Genomic DNA, 24,054 nt, shown 5'->3' on the forward strand with positions numbered 1-24,054 from the left:
TATATATATATATATATATATATATATATATATATATATATATATATAGTGTTAGATAGATTGTACCTTTTTCATTTGCATCAAGATACAATTCATTATTACTTCACTTTTAATTCAATTTTATTTAATTAAACATTTTGATAATCTCAAAGTGGACTAATCTCGGGCACTATTTCAGTCTATCACAAAATACTCACACAAATGCATACTTCAAAAATACAACAGAAACAGTATACAGTACTTTTGACATTTTGCGTTCACTGTACTATGATTTGGGACTTCACCCTAATCTTGCATGCTATTTAGGATGAATACAATGTAAACTGGGATGCAGCCAAAGGATTTATTCAGTCTGGATCTTTGATTCCAGGATAGACTGAATTTGCTATGGTATGCAATCCCAAATTACACTTTTAGGGTCAGATTGGGTGTAGAGTGTACAGATCCTCATGCTTTGGAAACATCTGTTACCAAGCAGAACATATCATTGTAATCAATTCCTGTTTATGCAGTTTAACATAACAGGTACTGTTTAGGGCTGCACGATTAATCGCATGCGATATTTAACGCGCACGTTAAATATCGCATGCGATTAATCGTGCAGCCCTATACTGTATAAACGCAAGAAAGTATGGGCTATGGGATCCCACTGTCATGGCAGCAGCGAATCCATAATCTATCTGGATATTTTGTGATGTTTTTCTGAGAGGCTAGAGAAAGAGATTGGAGTCAAGCAGCAGAGGACATAACTCAAGACCAGAAATCCAGAGCACCAAATAAGGCAGGACGGGGATCTCCTCTGCTTTTGCCTGTTTCCATCCAAGAATTACTCCCTGTTTAAGAAAAAAACACCTCCAAACAAATAGAGCCATGCATTTTAATCAAACTAACCTTTCATATCAAGTTGTAAATCTAAAATTTGGAACAATGTTCACTTTACCAATAAAATGCAGGCTCCACAAAGACTTTTATTCACTAATTATCTAGTTTTATCTATGTACTGATGCTTCAAAGAACCTAAAAACACTGATCTGAAGAACTTATGTCAATTTCCAAAGAAGCATATAGCAACTCAAGAACAACATAGAGCCTAAATGTTGGGTTTTTCTAAGAAGAACCATTATTGAGTGCAAACCACACTAAAGCTAACGACTGTAGAAATTAGATAAATGTAATTAAAATCCCAGGAAACTACTCACCGTTTAAAAAAACATCTCCAAAACAAATACAGTCATGCATTTTAATCAAATTAACTTTTTATATCAAGTTGTAAATCTAAAATGTCTGTGTTCACTTAACCAATAAATACTCCTAAAAAGTGGTTTTGCACTGTTTTGGTGGAACTTTAAATCTCCACAAAGACTTTTATTCAATAATTCTCTAGTTTCATGTACCAATGCTCAAAAAATCTAGAATCCAAAACACTGAATTGAAGAACATATAATATCAATCTCCCAAGAACCACATAGCAACTCAAGAACACTATAGAACCTAAATGTTGGGTTTTTGCTAAAACAAACCATTACTGAGTGCATGCAAACCACACCAAAGATCATGACTGTAGAAATTACATGATTAAAACCCCAGGAAAGTTGAGTCTGGGGAAATTAATATTCCTACATGAGATCTTCCAGGATTAGTCACAAAATGAGCTCTGGAATTTTTGTTCAATTTCATGATTGTAAGCACCTGCTAAAGTTCATGTCAAGTCTAATTATATTCTTTCTTTCCTTCCCAGAAAACAAGTGTAGTTCTCCCCCATTGATCATTGGTCACGTACCACAAACATCCTGCTACATGCATTTGGACTGGCGTGATTCAAGGGTTAGTAATCTCTTGTACAGCTAAAACTCTCTCACACACACACACACACACACACACAGACACACAAACAGACACACAAACACACAAACACACACACACACACACACACACACACACACACACACACACACACACACACACACACAAACACAAACACACAAACACACACACCCAAACACAGCCACTGCAGAAGTGATAAAACTCTTATCAATCTCAAGGGAAAAGCATTTAACCCCTGTGATGCCAACAATTAGTCTCCATTATTCATCAAAGATAAAGCCCTCCCTCCTCTGGGTGAACTAGACAGAATATATACATGTCATATAATAAAGTAGGAATTCTCCTGTGAGGCCTAATCTAGGCGTTTCACTCTCTGGGATGTTTTCATTTCATTCCCATGTGTCTCCCTGACTGCAGTGCACTGATTAGCCAACATGACTGATCAATACTGATCCACTACAGTGCAAAAGAGCTCATTCTGATCACAAGATCAAAGATTAACCACCAGTTTGCAGTCAGGACTCACAATTCAGACCTGAATTGATGAATCCATTCTGATCAAAATGACAGAAGTTCACAATTCCTCACCAAGCACTATAAAAAAGACACCAGATTTTCATTAGAATGCCTCTTTTCATTAGAAACTTGCAAACTTTATTACAAGCTTCATTGCAGTTGCTTATTTGTAATAAGTTAAACTAATGTGACTAGATAAGCCTATTGCTTCTGTTGGTTTACTTCCTTGCTGGGAAGGAAATTAGTTATGTTTCCTGTTTCCAAGGAAAAAAATACATGGGTCGGGAATCTCTGATTAATTCCATTACCATCCCCATCAAAATGACCTAATGATCCACTATAACTACTTCTAATACTTAGGGAGGGTTAGTGACTTAAAACCACTTAAAAGTATATTAAAACCACTCTGCTTTTGATACAAACTTGAATAATACTTCTAATCTTTATCATTTTTGCCTATCAGACAATGTAACGGGTGAAAACAATCTCATAAACTCACATTTAAAGAGGGACTCAAGCCATCTAGGAATGAGAATATCATAGAGACTTCTAGGTCACATTAACAAACCTTTGACAAAACGTTGTCAAAAAAAAATGCCCATTGTCTATTGTCAATAGTGTAGCGATGTAAGAAGGTCAGCCCACATAGAAATCACTTTCAAACTAAGCAGATTTCTATTTGTCAATGTGGCAAATCCGCATGACCAATTTGAACCTGTTGCGAAATTTGTGTGGGGAAATCTTTTGCCCTCACACATAATTTGCGAGTGTGGTTTCCAATTGAAATGACTGGATTTTGCCAGTGACAACTGCTGAATAAAATTAAATAAAACCACAACTTTACTTAGAACCTAGCAACCACCCAGAAAAGCCTAGCAACCTTAAAAACAACCTAAGAACTGTAACAACATTGGTGCATTGACCACCATCAACTTCTACATGGGTAGAAAAACATTTTAATTTAAAATTAAAAATATAAAAGCCTACATTAAACTTATATTGATACAGAAAACAATTTTTTCCCCAAATATACCATTCTAGAATTCCATTGCCTATTATTTTTATGCTCAGACTCCAGCCATGTGGGAGAATTGAACAGGAGCATGTGAAAAACTGTTTTATGAATGTAGCAGGTCGAAATCTGTTACTCACGCTGGTCTGGATGTCACACCAAGAATCTGACCCTGTACTCAGCAATTACCGTCTAGATGCCTGAAGGATGCTCCCTCTCATTAAGAAGTATGTGACATACGGACCCTACGGTCTGCAGTCTGCACTGCACCTTAAGTGACCTTCATAAGTAAAATCCATAACCATAACATGAGATGATGCATTGATGAGATTGATGATCAACAAATGCATTATTTTAATATATCATATTTTATTACTTTATGATGTAATATGACTAGCGTAAAAAAAACACAGTGGCACCAAAACTTATTTGGATACTTATCTGAATGTCACTGCATTAGTAATACCACACCAAGTGGCATCTGCAAACAGTCTATATTTTCTCAGAACTAACTAAAGTCACATTTCAGAGCCATTTTTGCAATGACTTTTAATCTAACTGACACTAAAATAATTTTAGTGGATGTAAGAAGTTCGGCAACCCTGATTTTGCCAATTAGAACATCATTGTGGATCAACATCAATCAATCAGAATGATTGGGAAAGGGCCAGAGTTCTGTAAGGTCTAGTTTCAGAGGCTTGTACACCTCAACATATCATTTCCCTCTAGTTTAGTGGTAGTAAATGGTTAGGGTTAAGTTTAGGACTGTGATCGTTTGATAAAACTGTTGTTGATGTTAATCCAGCAACATCACAGTGACCAATAAGATCACACAGGTGTCCAAGCCAAAATAGCCATAACCACAGGTGCTGCCATCACATTAACCACATCTATAGACATGTCCCACTAACATTTAACTATCAAAAAGTGCCAAAATACTGTTTGTCTTTATTTTAAACAGTGTAACAGAGTTTAAAACGTGTGCTTGTGATATGTTGCCACTTGGTTTGACATCTTGTTATCTAATATGCAATGACATTCAAACATGTTAAGTGTGACTTGAGTGTTCAAATCCTTGTATCATACGCTCTCTGGCATCTTTACATTCACAATTTCCATTTCACTTCCAGGCAGCCACAAAGCATGAATCCCTCATTAATCCCGCATGAATGTTTCTCTCTGGCGTATAACATGCTGACTGACACATTCTGACCCTTTGAGGGCTGAAGCTGTTATATTCAGGTGACAGACACACAGACATTCATCATCCGAAAGACAGGTGAGTAAGGTGATACTTTACCTTCGATATGATTAATGGCTCGTCGTGTTCAAGCCCACCTTTGAGCGTGAAACCCCAGGGCGCTCCACCCTGCAACTGAGCCTGGACGAACACGAACTTTCCCTTTTGGATCACGGCACTGTTGCTGCCTGGAAAACTATTATCCATCGCTGGAATGTTGGGGGAAAGAATGGACGAGGTCGCCCCTTAGTAACTCAGTCAACCAATAAACTCCGTCCAAGGATGTTTCTTCTCAGTCAAAACTTGATGGGTAATTTCCTCGAATTACTTCATTGGGGATAATTTAACAATCCCGATTCTTGTTTCTAGCACCTACCTTACATCCCTTACCTGCCAGTCAGATTCAAGGAACGACACCACAACTTTTCCAGCCTTTCAAAAAATTTGCAAATAAGCAGTCAAATCTGATTTCGTGTAGCCTATCACGTTCCGGGCAGTGGTCTCACTTTTAAACTCCGTTTGTCAGCCCTTGCTCGCTTCTGACTTCATTTTTACATCACAATAGAATTTGATTCATTTCACTGCGTCCGCAGAAAGCCGCGCGCTCAGATTCCTGTCAGGAAGAAAGTTCCTGCGCGAGCTTCCGAAATCATCGAATCGGTGCGAACCCGCGTTTCAGCTTTTAAAATACATAGTCTTTAAGTTTTTTTTTTTGTTGATGCGTTGAAACTGTCAGCAGCCATGGATGAGGGAGTCTGTGCTCGACCCCCCCACACCCACCTACCTCCACAGTTCATCGGAATGGTGGTGACACGCATGCGCGAACTGTGCAAACCGCTCCACCACATTGAAATAATACAACAGCTCCCGAAATCACGTACTATAGTGCCAATGACCGAAACTGCCTGACATAATGTAACGTTAGTCAAATCACCACCTTGTCCTCCCACATAATGCAGGGAAAACATACAAACAGACTCTTATAACAAGTCTGGTCAAGTCATCCGATTCATATTTCGAAGTATTTTGCACGCATTCTGCTTTCCTTTCTCTCAAAGATTTCATAATTTTACTCAAAAGATTTGGATGAATAGATTTGACTGGAGTCCTTACCCGCAGTTTAACTGCTCAAGGGAGTGGATATCAAGTTTTCTCGCTTCAGATAATCTCGGTTATTTAGGTTAAACATTTCTACCGTCCCAGAACTGGCCTTAAATGTTCTGTAAGCGATTTGAATACCAATCATATATCGCCCGTGTTATTACTGTAATAAATATCTCTGTTTCTTTGACAATTATGTGAACTGCAAACTGGAGTCACACTGAGTCTGAGCAGCAGGCCGCCCTTTTTTACCCAAACAGGAACGCCCTCTACCTGTCAATCATTTTGCGCGTTCAGGTTTGCTGACATGAGTTTCCCTTTCATGGGAACTTCGAACTGCCTCCTCTAGGCTTGTCCATAGCGACCCCTAGAGGACGCAGTGTCTCGTTCCCTACTCAGGGAACCATGGTTACATAAGTAACCTGAGACGTTCCCTTTCATGGGAACTTCGAACTGCCTCCTCTAGGTTTGTCCATAGCGACCCCTAGAGGACGCAGTGTCTCGTTCCCTACTCAGGGAACCATGGTTACATAAGTAACCTGAGACGTTTTCTGACAATGCTTTTGTGGGCGGAGTTATAAGGAAAGTGGGTGTGGTTGCACGGATTGGAGTTGTTTAATCGTGGCGTCATTTTGTAGGCCAAATAGTCATTTTCAATACCTTTTTAGAATTTCAGATTTCCGTTCGTTCTTAAAATAAGGCCTGTGCTTAACATTAGTCAAATAGATTTTCATGTTTTGTTCTATAACCTAAACTCTGCACAATTGTACCTCAAATATGACTGTGTGTAATTTGTTATATTTGTATTCATAAATCAAACTGCTATTCTAAAAACCCATTGGATTTTGTCAAAAAAATTGAATCCAATGGGTTTTTAGAATAGATAACAGTTTTGTTTTTTTACAGACTTTAGCAAAATGTCTGAAATCATTTGCTGCACATTTAAAATGTAAATAAATAAAATTTTGCACCATGCAAAGTGTCTAAACCTATGACAGTGAAGATATGTGCCCGTGCTTTTGTGCTGTTTAAAGTTGACTGATGATACACAGTGAATCAGTATGCTTCAAATATAAAACAGATGTCTAACTTTTGCCCAACATTCTGGGGTGTTAAAGCAAAAGCATCTGGAAATGTAAAAATGTGGTTTAAAAGTTGAAGATATGCACGTTTTATTTACTTTGTCTTTATTAAAATGGATTTAGATTTTCAAATTAATATACTGAAAATTGTATTCAAATTAATGTCGACATTGTAAAGTAGAAACAGCTGGAGAACCATGGTAAATATGTCATTTATATTAATTCTGGCCAACCCTGACCTGTTAGTCATCATCTTAACCTGTTTTTACTTGTCTCTACCAGCAGCAGCTGCAAGACCTGACCTCTGTTGTAAATGAAATAACACTCCTGCGGGGCAAGTTTTACCCATACTTTATTTTGTCCTCCTTACAGTATTACTGACATTTGATTACTCCAGGTATTCATCATAGAAAAGCATGTTCAGTTTTGTTTTTGACGTGCTGCAGGGTCTGACTCCCTTTATTGGCAGCATGATCCTCAAGTAAAAATTTTAAAAATATGATACTTTCTGTAAATGCAAGACCAGCTCAGAGAGAGGTAGTTGATCAGCACAACTCATTGTGGAAAAAAAAAAATCTTTTTTTTTGCTTTATAAAAACTAATTTTGAAGTTAGAAAGAACCTGTCTCTGTGTTGGTTTCTCAGTAAAACATTTTCCTGTACCTCTTTCATGGTCATTGAAAGCTCCAAAGGTACCTTTCATCATTACAATAATAGCACACCTGCGGCATAGTGTAACAGGTGTGGCTACTGAGGCAGCCTCAAGACACATCTGAACATGTTTAGTTGATCAGCACAACTCATTGTGGAAAAAAAAATCATTTTTTTTGCTTTATAAAAACTAATTTTGAAGTTAGAAAGAACCTGTCTCTGTGTTGGTTTCTCAGTAAAACATTTTCCTGTACCTCTTTCATGGTCATTGAAAGCTCCAAAGGTACCTTTCATCATTACAATAATAGCACACCTGCGGCATAGTGTAACAGGTGTGGCTACTGAGGCAGCCTCAAGACACATCTGAACATGTTTACCAATGGCATCATACCTATGAGGTCATTTCCTGATGTCTAACTTACAGAAACCAACAAACAACAGAACAAAACAACTTGCAGAACCCCTTTGTACATGATGTTCTTCAGCGCTGGCACACATACCACTTTGGCATATATGGATGAAATGCTAATAGATTTTTGCGGTATGTAACTCATATAAAACCTTAAAGTGTTTTTAGTGGTCTAGTCATAATATGAAAACCATTCTGTAATACATGCAAGTGGTTGACCCATTTAGGGACCATCATCTTAAGGAATCATCTTCTCTATGACTACATCTGGATTTTTTCATTTGTTATATAGATGTTCAGGAGTAGTGAGAGTGTTTTGACAGCCTAATAGCATAAAGGAGTGTTAGATTTTCCCATAATTGATAATAATTATGGGAAAAATATACTCACCCTCAAGCCACCCAAAATGTAGATGGTTTACTTCTTCATCAGAACAGATTTTGAGGAAATTTAGCATTCCATCACTTGCTCACCAGAGGATCCTCTGCAGTGAATGGGTGCCGTCAGAATGAGAGTCCAAACAGCTGATGAAAACATCACAATAATCCACACAACTCTAGTCCATCAATTAATGTCTTGTGAAGTGATAAACTGCGTGTTTGTAAGAAACAAATCCATCAAGATGTTTTTAACGTCAAACCGTTGTTTCCAGCTGAAATACAAATCTTCTATATTGCTTTCTCCAGTGAAAAGGTAATTTCATCTGAATCGGGAGAGAAATATGCATAGATCAAACACCATTTACAGACCCAAACCATCCAAAACATTTCTAAACAAATATGTGTGTGGATTTTGATGTGAGACGACAACAGGGGATTGATTTTTTTATGTTTATTTTTTATGGATGAAGCATTATTATGGATTATGGACTCATATTTTGGCTAGAAGTGACAGTTTAAATTTAAAACACCTTAATGATTGATTTGTTTCTTACAAACACGCAGCTTTTCACTTCACAAGACATTACTTGATGGACTGGAGTGGTGTGGATTACTTGAGGATTATTGTGATGTTTTTATCAGCTGTTTAGACTCTCATTCTGACGGCACCCATTCACTCCAGAGGAACATTGGGGAGCAAGTGATGGAATGCTATATTCCTCCAAATCTGTTCCAATGAAGAAACTCATCATCATTTTGAATGGCTTGAGGGTGAGTACATTTTCATCTTTGGTGTAACTATTCCTTTAAAAAGAATATTCAAAGTATTCAAATAAGAGCCCAAAAGTGTTCTCTAAAAGCTGAAACACAAACATTCTCCCAGACTGTACATGAAGACCTCGCTCTCATTTGGATGACAGGGAGGTTTGAGTTGCCACAAACAACAGTTAGTACAGACTGAGGCCGTCAGAGGGCGCTAAACACACATGTAGAACGCTCATTTATTCCAGTTTTGAGCTTTGAAGAGATTTAATAATTGCACAATGAAGCATCCGACATGAGAAAGCCCACCATAGTTTCAAAAACGTTTTTACAAACTCTTATACGCACAGGCTTTAATTTTCAAATCTGGACTGACCTACAAATGTGTGGGTGGTCTCTTTACAGTGTCTAATTTTAATATAAACACGTTTTCTAAATGTTTAAATTGCATAATTAAATTCGGATTTGATGTTTAATTTGATTAAAATGTTTATGAGTGCAGATAATAAACAGTGGCGCTACAGCAGACAGCTTGTTTTCCTGTATTTATGTAACGCACACACAAACACATGCGCGCCGCGTTTGCATGCCGAGAGGGGCTGAGAGTTTGCCAATAAAATAGCATTGGTGTTCAAAGCTTCTTAGGGACAGTATCACATTGCATTGCCACAATAAACAGTATAACAAACAAATACACACACACACTTAGCCGTAATAAACATATCTCATGTGTACATGTGAGTCATAATACACACAACATAGAGTTGAAATAAGTGGATAAGGCTGTATTTATCCAACCAAAGATACAGTAAGAACTGTAATGTTGTGAAATATTATTACAATTTAAAATAACTATTTTCTATTTGAATATATTTTAAAATGTAATTGATTCCTGTGATCAAAGCTGAATTTTCAGCATCATTAATCTTCAGTGTCACATGATCCTTCATTCTAATATGCTGATTTGATGTTTAAGAAAGATTTTTATTATTATTATCAGTAATGAAAACAGCTGTGCTTCATGTTTTTGATGAAACTGTGATAAACTACCATTCAAAAGTTTGGGGTAAGTAGGATTTTTTTTTTAAAGTAGCCTGCTTTTATTCATCAAGGGTGCATCAAATTGATCAAAAGTGACAGTAAGATTTCTATTTCAAAGAAATGCTGTTCTTTTGAACTTTCTATTTATCAAAGAATCTTGAAAAAAAATGTAGCATGATTTCCAAAAAATATTAAGCAGCACAACTGTTTTCAACATTGAAAAAAAAAAAACATTTTAAAATATATTCAAATTAAAAACATTTATTGAAAATGTTTATTTCACAATATTACCGTTTTTACTGTATTTTTGATCAAGTAAATGCAGCCTTGATGAGCATAAGAGACATAAAAAAAACATAAAAACAAATAATAATTATCCCAAATGTTTGACCAGAAGTATAAAAACTGAAAAAAAAAAAAAAAAGATCAGCACATGGATTTGTGGCCTTTACCCTAATTTCACTGCATGTAAACATTGATGTGCATGCATTATGAGCATGACTTTTTATGTATTGACATCAAAACGAGAAAAACAAGATCAGTCCACATCTAAAAGTTGTTTTCGTGTTTATTGAATGAGCTGAATTTTTTAGTTGTTGTAAACACACTCAATGATAAACCCATATCAGCCGACCTCTTGGTTAAGACACGTGATGACAGTGTGCTCAGACAGTTCAATGAGTCTTTACTCAACAAAATCCCTGATCCATTCGAACTCAATGAACTTTTATAAATTGAAATGATGAAATCGCTGCACTTCCTTTTCGTCCTGAAATTGCTTCAGAATACCATCAGCTTCTAGTGCATCAGTATTTAAATAAGCTATGAAAACTTAATTTTGCTTTGAAGTTCTGCACCGTAAAGGCTGAAAACGTGCTGGAATAACAGGATGAAAGCTAAATACAGAGGTTTTGCGGTGTAATAATCAGGTTAAAGCAGGTGTGACACTATAACCCACTAAAGGTCGTCAGCGCCGTGGGTTTGCACTGTTATCCTGGGAGTCTATTTCTGTTTTCTGGCCTTTCATACACACTATCCTTTTATAGCGTGGTCTGTTGAAGGGCAACAGCAGTCATGTGGCTATAGCAGTATGAGAGAGATATGTTTTATTAATAGTCTCAAGTGCAGCGAATTTCCATTAAAGCCTGCAATGCTGGGGTGTTTTGAGTGTCTATATGGAGGCACATCAATTTTAGAGTTTGTGTGTGTTCATAATTGGGGATGAGCATGAGGGTGATGTAGCTATGGATGTCTTGATATGTGCATTGACACAAATGATAGCTAGAATGGAGAAGAAGTGATTCATTTTGCACTATGAAATATATTTATACAGGTTTAGAACAATATGAGGGTCACTAAATAATGATAGAAGTTTCTTTTTGGTGTGAACTGTTCCTTTAAGCAATTTTAGCATTGCGTTGACACCCAGTGCACTTACTGCAGGGACAGTTTCCTTGGAGCTCAAGGACACACTGGTGATGGGGTAACTGAGCAACATTTCAGTTCATGAATCATCCTTTAGCAGGGTTAGAAATGAAGACCTTTGGGATACAAGGAGATTTAGTTAACTCCTAATATGCCTCCAGTACTTTGATATGATAGCACTATGTCATACACTACCATTCAAAAGTATGGAGTCTGTATGATTCTGAAAGGATGTATTAAATTGATCAAAAGTGACAAAAATATTTTTATAATGTTACAAAAGATTTCCATTATAAACAAATCAAAGGATCCTGAAAATAATGCACCAGCTTTCACAAAAATATGAAGCGGCAAAAACTATTTTCAACATTGATAATAACAAGAAATGTTTCTTGAGCAGCAAATCGGCATATTAGAATGATTTCTGAAGGATCATGTGACACTGAAGCCTGGAGTAATGATGCTGAAAATTCAACTTTGCATCACAGGGATAAATTACATTTTAAAATATATTCAAATAGTTAATAGTTATTTTAAATTATAATAATTTTTCACAGTATTACTGATTATACTGTATTTTTGATCAAATAAACACAGCCCTGTTGAGCAGAAGTATTGGTAAGACATCTACATGAGAGATGGATAGAGAGGTCAGAGGTCAAACACTGCAATACAAACCCTGCAACCTTTGCATAGATCTAAACTGTCATACTTTGTCATATGATACATAAAATCCCATTTGGCTGTATGTCAGTGTCCTTCTGTGGTGTCAGTTGGTTGTAAATTTTGTTGGTCATAGAAACTCACAGAATAAAGTGAAGCCTGAAGGGTGTAAATGAGAAATCTATTAAAAGCAATAGCATTGAACTCTTTTTCTGCTTAACACACACACACTTAAAATAAACACAATCTGGAGTATCTGAAGTGCCTGTGGATCAGAAACAGAATAATGCAAACTAATTCAAACTCCTCCCATGAACACCCTTACGAAAAAGAAGTTTATTCAAGTGTGCTATTAGTATACTTCTTTTAAACTAAAAATAGGAAAGTATACTTTTAGTCTACTTTTTATGTACTTCTCAGAAATGGGCTCTATGTACTTCTCAGAAATATATTTAAAATGACATTTAAGTATACTTGACTTATACTTAGAAACAGTCTAAATATATTTGAGCTATACTTGTGGCCCTAGAATCTGTGTTTTCATTGTTATACTGTAGGGGGCGCTAGTACACATCTTGATACTACATCCACTATTTCTTTTTACCATGGCATTAGCATAAAATTTAACATAAAAAAATGTTTCTTAGGATGCTTCCATAATGGTAATTTCTTAAAGTGCCTTTTAAGCACCATGGTATAAATATGGCAATTAGTGCCATGGTATCACAGTTTTTGTAAAGGTCAGCGTGGACTAAACATGATTTTCTACAGAATATTGTATTCATATGGTATTTCCTGAAAGTTATAGATATGTAAATTAATGTTAACAGTTAGCTTTGGATTCTGTGCTGTGAAATTAACAATTTGCATCATAGCTCTTGCTAGTTCGTGCATTTACGTTCATGCATTTGGCAGATGCTTTCATTTGAAGCGACTTACATTGCATTCAAGGTATTCAATTTGATCAGTTCATGCATGGTTATTCCTGCTTAAACTAGCCCAAAGTAAATTTGCAGATCTTCTCTGGTTGGCTAGATGGTCTCTTAGCCATTAAAACCAATGAAACAGACCAGCCTGAGCAGTGAAAACAAACTTGGCTGCTGCCATATGGCCACTTTAAGCTGTTTTAAACATTTTCTTATGCAGGAATAAATTAGGCCACTGAAAGCTAAACTGGTTTTAGACTAAAATCAGATGTCCGTTCTCTCTGAGGAGGGCTGGGATATTCAGAGATGACCCCCTTTCTATCTCTGTCTGCAGCCTTCATCAAGACTCTGTTTAGATGAATCAGTGTTGCATGACAGTTTAGATGTTTACGAGTTCTTTTGAGCTTTCTGTTCATCAAAGAATCCCGAGAAAAATGTATCACATTTCCACAAAAATATGAAGCAGCACAAGCGTTTTCAACATAATAATAATCAGAACATAATAATAATAATAATTAGAAATGTTTCTTGAGCAGCAAATCAGAATGATTTCTGAAGGATCATGAGGACTGGAGTATATGCTGAAAATTCAGCTTTGATCACAGGAATCAATTACATTTTTACAATAAATTCAAATTCAAAAAGAAAACAGTTATTTTGATTTGTAATATTTCATAATATTCAATTTTTTTACTGCATTTTTGGTCAAATAAAAGTAGAGACTAAACAGAAGAGACTTCTTTAAAAAACATTAAAAATCTTACCGCCCCCAAATTGAACAGTTTAGACATTTACGAGTTCCATACTGCATTTCATTTGCTTTGACTGGCATATATTTGTCTAAACTAACTTGGTTTTCATTTTTAGGCTCTTTATCTCTCTCTTTTGTTTGAGTTTGCTAGTATTCTGACCTTAAATTACTCCTCTTGTTGTGGTAAAATGAATCATTTACAGGCCTGTGGAGCTCTGGCAACTCGTGACGCCATACATGCTCTAGATCTGTTTATATGTCACACATACTGAACACAGAAATTCTTTGTGAAAAAAGAATACAAGGAATGCAATTATGTCATAAATCTTGCATTACATATAGAATGTTTCTTCACAGGTCTCAACCTTCCTTTGAAGCCATAAATGTTTCATGATCCCGTCAGAGGCCAAAGTCACTGTCTGTTTGGGGAGTAAAACAGCGAATAGTGCTGCAGTGGAATGCAGCTTAAATAAGCACCGCAATATAAGGCCGTCAGTGAAGAGGGCCTGATTCATTTCCCTTTGATTTTCATTATGACAGCAGAGTCGGGTTTCTGATTACGGTAGTTTATCATATTGTCGGTACGTCAAGGACACCAAAAACCATTCAATTCAAGCCAAATTGTATTTTCAGACTTGGCCAAGAAAGTGAAATATTGACATTTGTGTTCTCAGTCAAAGAGAGCTTCTGTATGCATCTCTTCGACCTGCGCTGGAAAGATAAATACGATCTTATCGAAAAGAAAGATAAATTGTGTCAATAGTTTTTGCTTACAGTGGGGCACATTTGCACAGGACAATGACTCATTGTCAATATAATAATTTATTTTATTGAATTATGTCATTTGCTGAGTGACATTTACTGATTGACAGTTAAACATACGTTTAAAGGTCAGAAACAGTATTACACCTGAATATCACAGAAAAACAAAAACAGTTAAAGCCAAAAGACAAATAAACATGTTTAGTCAAAAGTGTAAGCAGCAAAGGGTTTAAGGCAATCGTTGTGAAACAATAAAAAATGTATTTATATATATATATATATATATATATATATATATATATACTCGCATTTGCAAAGTTTTTACTCGTAATTAGCTAGTAAATTTTACTATTACAAAGAAGCAGCAAGGAACACACTGAATTAAACCTGAAATTCCAAAGTAGAAAAAAGCTAAAATGGTATATACTTGTAAAATGTACTACAATAATCTTTGTTTTATTTGAAACTTCAAAAAATTTGAAGTGTACAAGTGAGACTTTAAGCTAGTCCCTTTTGCAAAAATGCTGTTCATCCTTTCCATTAAAAAAAATGAGTGTAGAAACTATTTTCACTCAAATTGCTAGTAAATTTAACCATTAATGACAAAGTAATGGCAAGTAACATTTTAAAGTAGAAAAACTGAAATAGTGTTTTCTTGTAAAATATACTTCAATTATCTTTGTCTTGTTTACAACTTCAGTAAATTTTTGTTCGTTTGTTTGTTTTTATTTTTTAATTTTAGTTTTACAGTGACTTTCATTGTTGCAATGAGATTTTTTTTTCTCTCACTATGATATCAAGATAGATGTATTACCCAGATCAATTTTGTCTTCAAGCCACCCAATTTTTTCACATAATGGGGCTTTGAAAAAACTATTGTTTGAACATTTTTTTTTTAAATAAAATGAAATGATTCCCGTAATTCCGTTTGTGTAATTTAATAGTTTGGATTATATAATTGTTATAAAATATTTAAGATATAATACATATTACAGTGCATGTGCAAAGAGGTTTGCATACTTGAGCTAAAGAAAGAGGGTTGTACTAGAAAAGCAAACAGTAAAATGTTGTGTTTGTAACTACAGTAAACAGGTGTGTGTGTGTGAGATCAGGAAGGCTTATTCAGTACTCAAATGTTATACCTATCTAAGCAATACAGTGGAATACTGCAATAAGTTTAGTAAACCATCCCTATTAGTCAAAAAAAAAATGTATTTATATATATATATATATATATATATATATATATATATGTATATTCATTGCTATCTAAACTAAAAAGCATTAAATCTCTGTAAATAATTAGAGTCTGCTACATGCAGTTGACAGTGATGCAAACAAAGCTACAGTGATGTCATCAGCAGAAATGATGTAATAGAATTAAAGGAACAGCAGCTGTTAAGCAGAGGCTGTATGCGGACAGTCCAGGCTGGGATTTGGGACGATTAAGCTGATTTTATGTCAGCGTTTAACAGATTAGAGTAAGAGCAGGATGCCAAACTGCCATACAAAGAAAACTGTGTTTTTGGCTGGTGGGTGTTTTGCATTGCTCAAGCAGTTCACACAGCATTCACTACCAGACAATCATATCACAGGCCTGAAAGATACTCTATGCAAGTACATGAACGCTAAAGTTTCTAGTAATTCAAACTGAAATGTGTCAGACAGCCATTTAAAATGCTGTTGTATTTTCAGTGTCGCATTTGATCACATTTGATGGAAACTGTCTCCCCTGAGAACTGAGCTTGCTAATGTAATCAGGCATGCAAAATATGTGGGACATTTGCATAGAGTATGTTTCCAGATAAGTGAGATCATGAAAAGATCAGTGTGATTCTTGCAACATTTTCGATTAAAATAATTGTTCACACACAAACCATTCTGATAAGCTTTTAAAAAAAACATGTTTCAATCTCTGGAAGCATTAGGATTTTCCCTTATACATGAAAGACAATACTTTTTTGTGGATTTTCTCAATTTTGGTACGTTGCTGTTACAGGATTACAGTTTTATGGGCAGACACTTTCAGTACAATTGGATATAATCAACACATACCATTTATTGACAAAAAGATTGCATATTTGTAATATTATAATCTTATTGCTATAGTAACAGTTCCACAGCCTCATGCTTTAATGGAATAATTCTGTAACAATGAATAATATTACAATATAATCATACATATTGGATTTCAATAATGCACTATGGATTGCTATTGCTGTATAGAGTTGGAAGAAGAGGGCTGCACGATTTGGGGATTACAATTTAAAATGTGAAAAAAAAAAATCGAGGTTTGATGTGCTTGTTAGTGCTGCACAATATTGATTATATATCGCTATAGCTATAAAATAATAATGCTAAAAAGTAATATTATAAAACCGATAGTTCCGGTCCTTGATTCTGATTGGCTGAGCCATGTTCGAAGCTGTTGTAAATTACTCTACAAACATACACCTTTGTTTACGTTTGTCTGTTGCTTGGCAACCACTTTGTTGCAACCACAACTGATTCTGAGGAACTACATTGTTTGGTGGAAGAATACTGTTTTTATTAATATCATTACACTTTATTTGCTCCGTTTTATTTTGTGAAACCTTACTACGTATATGAAATAACCATTTTATAAAAGCAATAAGCCCCGTGAAGCCGTGGTTTACAGTGAAACTTTTTTTTTACACTCCGCTTCACGTCGTGCCTAACAACGCCCCTTAGCTGTTATAAATTCACTGTAAACCACGGCTTCACGGGGCTTATTGCTTTAATAATTGTTGTTGTTATTAAATAAAAATCTAAAATTTACTAAAAAAAACAAAATAAGAAATATTACTATTGTAAACTGTAAACCACGGCTTCTTGGGGCTTATTGCTTTAATAATTGTTGTTGTTATTAAATAAAAATCTAAAATTTACTAAAAAAAACAAAATAAGAAATATTACTATTGTAATATTTCACTAAAATAAAAAATGTAATCTTTAAGAAAAATTATATAATAATAATGATTTTATTTTATTTTACAACTGTAAAGTTACAATACTAATATTTATGGCTGTCTTTATTTATTTTCAAACAAACTTTTATATATATGTTTATTTATTTAAACCACAGCCGTATCATGATTTTCAATTTTATATTGATTAATCGTGCAGCCCTAGAAGATAGTCACCTCTGAGTTCAACAACATCCCCAGCACTTATCAAGATAGATGTCTTCATCTTGGCTTGTTAAAAAGAGATAGCGGTTTCCACACTCCTCCCAGCGAGAGATCCTTCCGTCTTCCACCAGGACGAACTTCCACTCCACCTGGCTCTCCACAGGGAGGCTGATAGTGTTGGCCCAGAACCCGTCCTTGGCTTTCTGCAGTGGAACAAATCTCTCCCAGGCCCCCAATTCCTGCAGGCTCCCGGTAACAGCCACTATCTGGCTTGGAGAGTATGTGATGTAGTGAATCCTGAAGGTTACGTTAAGCGCTTGCGATAAAGGCGGAACAGTCGCTACTCTTTTATTAGCCGGTTCTTCATTATCTTTGCCTAAACCGGTCTTGACTTGCCCTTCTTTTTCTCGTTGCGTCTGTTTTTCTTCGGTTGCAGTTGGTGTAAGCCAAGGAAGATCTCTGAACTCTGGTGCTCCTACGTTTAGCCACTCGTTATTGTCCATAATGGCTTCCATGATGCTGATCTCATTCTTTTCATATTTCTTCTCCATTGTCGCACCCTCTTCATCAGTTTTCTTCTCTTGTGAGAGGCTCACCTGTGTTGAAGACCCACCAATGAACGTATTATCTGCTTGGAAACCCAAGTAGTTCTGGAAGTCAAACCTGCTGCTGTGGTTGACCATTGTTTCCACAGCCGGGCTCAGGTTTATGGCGTCTGTGGCGTAGCTTCCACTGTCAAACCATGGCTGGCTTTTCATTTTCTCAACCGTATCCGTCTTCTTATCACAGCAACAGCAATCACAGTTATTTGTTCGTGGAAAACGCCAATCATGATGGTCTTCAAACTTCTTGCTCGTGTCCTCCACTTCCTCCACAGTTGATGTCTTGATGTTTTCCTCTAATTGGATCTTACTGGGATTGGATAGGGCTTGGTCTGAAGAATTGTTTTGAGTAATGACATGATCTTGATGTCTCTGATAAATGATCTCCCGAGCGCTTTCAGTTTCAGACGGTTCATCTGTTTCTACACTCACAGACTTGTCAAGATATTCTTCAATTTCCTTCTTGACAGAATTGCGTTGGACGTCCCACTGCGTCGAACCTACACTCACATCAGCCAAAACCTCACGTCCACCACCATCATCATCCTCATGCTGAATATGTTCCTCACATTCCGTGTTTTCATCAGGATCCATTTCTAAACACTGATCCAGATCAGAATCCGTTTTTTCTCCCATTTCAGGTTCCCAGTCCATTAGAAGCTCATCTGTAAACTCCTCCAAGTCCTTGAGAGTGCTTTCATTCAGGTCTTTCTCTGGTACCTCCGTAGGAAGGAGCATGCTGTCAGTGGAGGAGAGGTTAGTGGATTCACTGCACTTCTTCTGCTTTCCATCCTGACATACTCCTAAAGGAGAACGAAAATGCATTACGTCACTTGTGCTTCAAGTGATCAAACATTTATATGGGAATTCTTTTAGCAAAGAACAGTCTTTTTTATCGCTTTACCTCTTTTTCATCCTTATTTTGACTCGAAATGTTATTGGTGCATTAATGTGTTCATTGGTTTTATGGTTGTTAAACAATATTTGTAAGGAGAAAAACGGTTAATGGGAAAAGTGCAAGTCACTGTTTTTAAATCCAAAAATAGTCAATGTTAATGACCTGCAGTTGAAGTAGGTTACTTACTGAGGGACCTAGGCATGTAATAAATCAACCAAAAATAATCAGTAGTCAATCAGCAAAAAGCATGAGAAAAAATAAACTTCAGGACTGACTGACTAACTAGATTTGCATTTCTAGAAAGAAATACCAGTGCTTACAGGGCAGCAAAATAATAGTGTCTACGTTTCAGCCTTTGGCTCTATGAAATGAAATGCTGCATCAGAGCTGCCTTCAACTTCTCACTGTATCAACACTCGGTTCATCTTGTATTCTTGGCAGCTGAACACGAGAGTCACTGTCAATCTCTCAACCAACCCTCAAACTGCATGCACATGATTGTGGAATATAATAGCCAGCAACCATTCAGACAAGACGAGGCTTCTTTGCTGCCTTTGCAGTGTAAAGACTTGTTAAACAGTTAGATGGTTAAAGAGATGCAAGAAAGAAAAGACTAATAACAATTCAGTGTGCAAATGAATGCAAGAAAAAAAAAACACTGTTCAGACTGACCTCTTAGCTGAATTAAAAAAACACAAAACTCAAAGCTGCAGGTTTTCAGTGTTGCAGGAAAGTGGAGTAGTAAGTTTGGGATCTATCAAATGTTTAAAAAACATTTTTTTTCAGCTTTTTTAAACCAAGGCTGCATTTATTTGATCAAAGACACACAGTAGTAAAAAATGTAAAAACAGTAATATTGCAAAATTGTTACAGCTTAAAATAACGGTTTTCTATTGTAATATATTTAAAAATGTTTATTCCTGTGATGCAAAGCTGAATTTTCAGCATCATTACTCCAGTCTTCAGTGTAACATGATCCTTCAGAAATCATTATAATGTGCTGACTTGCTGCTCAAGAAACATTCTTATTATCATTAATAATCAGCATCCGTTTGAAATAGAAATATTTTGTAACATTATAAATGACTTTAATGCCACTGTAACAATTTTATGCATCATTAATAAATAAAAGTATTAATTTCTTAAAAAAACAAACAAAAACATTTCAGACCCCAAACTTTTGAATGGTAGTGTATATTTGCACATTTTTAATGTTTTATTATTATTATTATTATTTGTGCCTAAGTGTGGCTTTATTGTAACATTTTAGACAGTGTTCGAATTGTGTCAAAGCTCTTGGGGGGGTCCCCCTAACCAGCCCCCCCTCACAATAATAAAAAATAAAACTCTATATACATATGATGCATATTTTTTGTCTTGTCCTCGTTATCATTGAGAAAACCTAATTCTAAGATAAAAGATTATTTTACGATGATCAGTGAATTAGGTGTACCAAACAATCACTAAGCAAAGAAGAATTAAATATCTGGCCTAGGGGTGTGCGATGTTGACAAAACATGATATCGCTATATTTTCTGGGATTTTATCGATAATGATCGATAATCAGATGATATTTTGCTGAGTGTGTTGCTGACTCTGTGTTGTGGTCAGTTCACAGCAGTGACAGAAATTAATCTTTCCAACAAGTTTAAAATTATTTTTACCCTTTATGGCCATTTTTTCTAGAAGGGCGTCAAAATAAGACATTTGGGCCTCTTACCAAACAAATAAAATCATTATCAACAAAATTCATGCAATGCAGAGGAAACACAGAAGCTGCATCTAAAGTGGCATTTAGATGCATATACACACTGTTTAATGCAAGGTGAGTCGATAATTGTGATTAAACCGAATCATTTAAATGGTTGATTCATTCAGGAGCGAGACGCAAAACAGTGCTGCTTTGTTTGGAACCATTTTTGTTGGCGAAATAGAGCAAAAACTAGGCAATATGGTGTCTAAAGCGTAAGTCTCTTAATATTAACTTCAGGGCACTGATTTTTTTGCGTTATTAATTATTTATTAAAAACTGAAGCGTGACATCATGTCCTGCCACGTCAAAAAAAAATGTTGCATGCTGAGTGTCACCTACATTTAAGTCTAAAATGATTACAAACATGACGATAACCAAAATCAAAAACAATCAATCTCCAAAACCCGCCTTCTAAATGTCTGTCAGCAAATGCACAAAGTGATTGACATGCAGAAATCGTTTCTGATTGGCTGAGTTTTCTGACTGACCAAAACAGTGCGGTCCACGCACCAAAAAACCTTATATAGTCAATTACAATAATAAGTTATTTGGGGCTGTTACCAACAAATAAAATCATTATCAACAAAATTCATGCAATGCAGAGGAAACACAGAAGCTGCATCTAAAGTGGCATTTAGATGCATATACACACTGTTTAATGCAAGGTGAGTCGATAATTGTGATTAAACCGAATCATTTAAATGGTTGATTCATTCAGGAGCGAGACGCAAAACAGTGCTGCTTTGTTTGGAACCATTTTTGTTGGCGAAATAGAGCAAAAACTAGGCAATATGGTGTCTAAAGCGTAAGTCTCTTAATATTAACTTCTTGTTTATTGAACTGTGTATAAAAATCAATATCACATTTGTGATTTAAAAAAAATGGCACTCTGTGATATTGATAAACTATATGAAATGATATAAATATATACATTTTCTGCCCCCATATCTTGAATTTTGGGAGCATTCTAAATGCATTTTATTATATTGAATCATGTGAAAGAACACACTCTAAATGAGCATTCATTCTGTTCTAAGCTCAGCAGAATCGTGTGTGATTGGTTACAATGAGTAACGCTGTAAAAATAGAATATGATGTAACATAAGCAGGTCTAAATTTAATACAGCAATCGAAACTTAATTTTAAGTATTAAAGTTTTATTGAAAAACCACAAAGGGATTGACATGCAGAAATCGTTTCTGATTGGCCGAGTTTTCTGACTGACCAAAACAGTGCGGTCCACGCACCAAAACACCTTTCGTTGACGCGTGTGCTTTCTCTAGAGTCTAATGTCACTATTACTAGTCAGATGTCACTGTCTAGACTAGACAGTGACATCTGACAAGTAATAGTGACATTTTATATGTGTACTGCAAAAAAGTCTCGCACAATCATTTAGCCTATGCTCCAACAATTGTCCGGTTTTACCTGTTGACTCGGTAGGGCGATCATCCCTCTCTCTTTTCCTCCTCCGAGACGTGCTCTCTTCTCCCGATGCTACCGTCGTTTCGTTGCCGTTATTCTCGTCACCCTTTCCGCGCTGACCTCTAAAGGATCGGTAAATGAAGAACGCGGCACACACCGACAGCATGGCAATGATCCCCACGGCGACTACGGCACCGAAGCCGCCGATCACATCCAGCAGGGAATGAAAATCGCGCCGGTCCAGAGCAATCGGTTTGCTGTTCTTCATGGTCGTGTTGTGGGTGAAAAGCGTCAATGTAGATGGAACGGCGAAGGTGGCGCGGTGCGGGTGATCACTTCATTTTCAGCGCCGCGAGCGAAATGACCCTGCTTTGATGCGGCAGAAGATGAAAAGAAGCCCCGCAATCAGGTGAGCACGCTGCCAATGGTCTCTCTCTTTATTATATGATATTTTCATGGTGCATGTTCATTCTATCCTTTTTTTTACAGTTGTATGTCTTCTATTTTGTGCCACATTGTTTTTACTTTTTTGGAAGGGGCTTTTTCAAGCTTTCTTCTTCTTCTTCTACAATTTTCCCCATGTCTTTTTTACTTTTTTAAAAATGATTATTATCTTCATTATATATAAATTAATAATTATTTTCTGCATATTTTTATATGAAAGTCTTGAACCACAAGGGGATTTGATTTTTGTTTCTTTTTTTTTTTTTTAAGAAATGTAAGTTTAAAATCTTAAATTTGTTTTTGTTTTGCATTCTTTCTTTACATTCTTACTTTTTTGTTTATATTTTTGTATTTTCTTTACATTTTTACGTTTTTGTTTGTTTTAATTCTATTATTTATTTGCAGAATTATTTCTGACCTTGCAGTTCAGGACTTCTGTAGTGTTACATGCAATATTGCACACCTTACACCTAATAGAAAAAGAAAACATTTGAACACAATATTTATTTATGAACTGCACAGCGACACACTGCAGCTCTGTCACTCAGTCACGGTCAGTGCTGCTGATATGGTGGGTCTTTTGCTCAGAATGGGACAGTCAAAGTTCAGTTATTGATTAAATGTGGAACTCACTCTAGATTTAAATAAGCTGCACAAAAATATCTGATATACTCTCATTGATCACACAGTAGCTTGCTTTCTGTGTTTGATTTTGATTGTACAAGAGACACAAACAAGTTGTTAGGAACCATTGTGATTGCTTTAGTAAAAGATGTTCATATTATTATCACGTCAAATGCACAGGATTAGATTTGAGCTCAAACATACATAATGGTCATCATTTGATCTTTGCACCCTCTGATAAAACCAGTTACATTTTCTACAACAGTCTTTACTTAATCCATTTATTGATTTGCTGACTAGTATCAGTGAGGCCAATCAATAAGCAGAGTCAGTCATCAGGGGAGTTTAGAAGATAAAGATTTTTGCTTAAAGCCAGTTTGTTTCAGTTGTTCAGTTTGTAGCTTCAACAAATGCATAGGTGTTGTTTGGTACAAGAGATCATCTGCTGCCACCTGCTGGTAAATGATGCAGTTTAAGTTTTATTTAAAACAACTACGATGTGCAACATTTACAATTTACTAAAACATGCCAACAACATGCTACCAACATGTAAATGCATACTAAAAATACTGGTAACTCCCAGCAACCAGCACTCTTTGTGTTTTCATAGCA

General features: G+C 35.9%; 2 protein-coding genes across 2 annotated transcripts in view; both read right to left on the reverse strand.

The window, feature by feature from the left end:
* Positions 1–5,025, reverse strand: part of LOC107675791 (protein Shroom3) — a 63,106-nt gene extending 58,081 nt beyond the window's left edge. The window contains exon 1 of the mRNA XM_016470251.1: positions 4,653–5,025. Coding sequence (XP_016325737.1) covers positions 4,653–4,799 — 147 coding nt within the window. The 5' untranslated portion in view covers positions 4,800–5,025. The remainder of the gene's footprint in view (positions 1–4,652) is intronic.
* Positions 5,026–17,616: 12,591 nt separating this feature from the next.
* On the reverse strand, positions 17,617–22,805 carry LOC107675767 (uncharacterized). Its single transcript, XM_016470202.1, has 2 exons — positions 22,378–22,805; positions 17,617–19,101 (listed from the first exon to the last, which is right to left on the reverse strand). The coding sequence occupies exons 1-2, from the start codon at positions 22,640–22,642 to the stop codon at positions 17,717–17,719; spliced, it is 1,650 nt and encodes a 549-aa protein (XP_016325688.1). The 5' UTR covers positions 22,643–22,805; the 3' UTR covers positions 17,617–17,716.
* Between the last annotated feature and the right edge of the window lie 1,249 nt (positions 22,806–24,054).

Source organism: Sinocyclocheilus anshuiensis, unplaced genomic scaffold (assembly GCF_001515605.1).
Source record: "Sinocyclocheilus anshuiensis isolate Anshui unplaced genomic scaffold, SAMN03320099.WGS_v1.1 scaffold708, whole genome shotgun sequence".
Lineage (NCBI taxonomy): Eukaryota > Metazoa > Chordata > Actinopteri > Cypriniformes > Cyprinidae > Sinocyclocheilus > Sinocyclocheilus anshuiensis.

Excerpts from the sequence above, each read along its gene's own strand:
- LOC107675767 (XM_016470202.1), bottom strand. The coding sequence starts at position 22,642 with ATGAAGAACAGCAAACCGATTGCTCTGGACCGGCGCGATTTTCATTCC. Across the intron at positions 19,102-22,377 it reads TCGCCCTACCGAGTCAACAG|GAGTATGTCAGGATGGAAAG; the intron begins GTAAAACCGGAC and ends GTTCTCCTTTAG.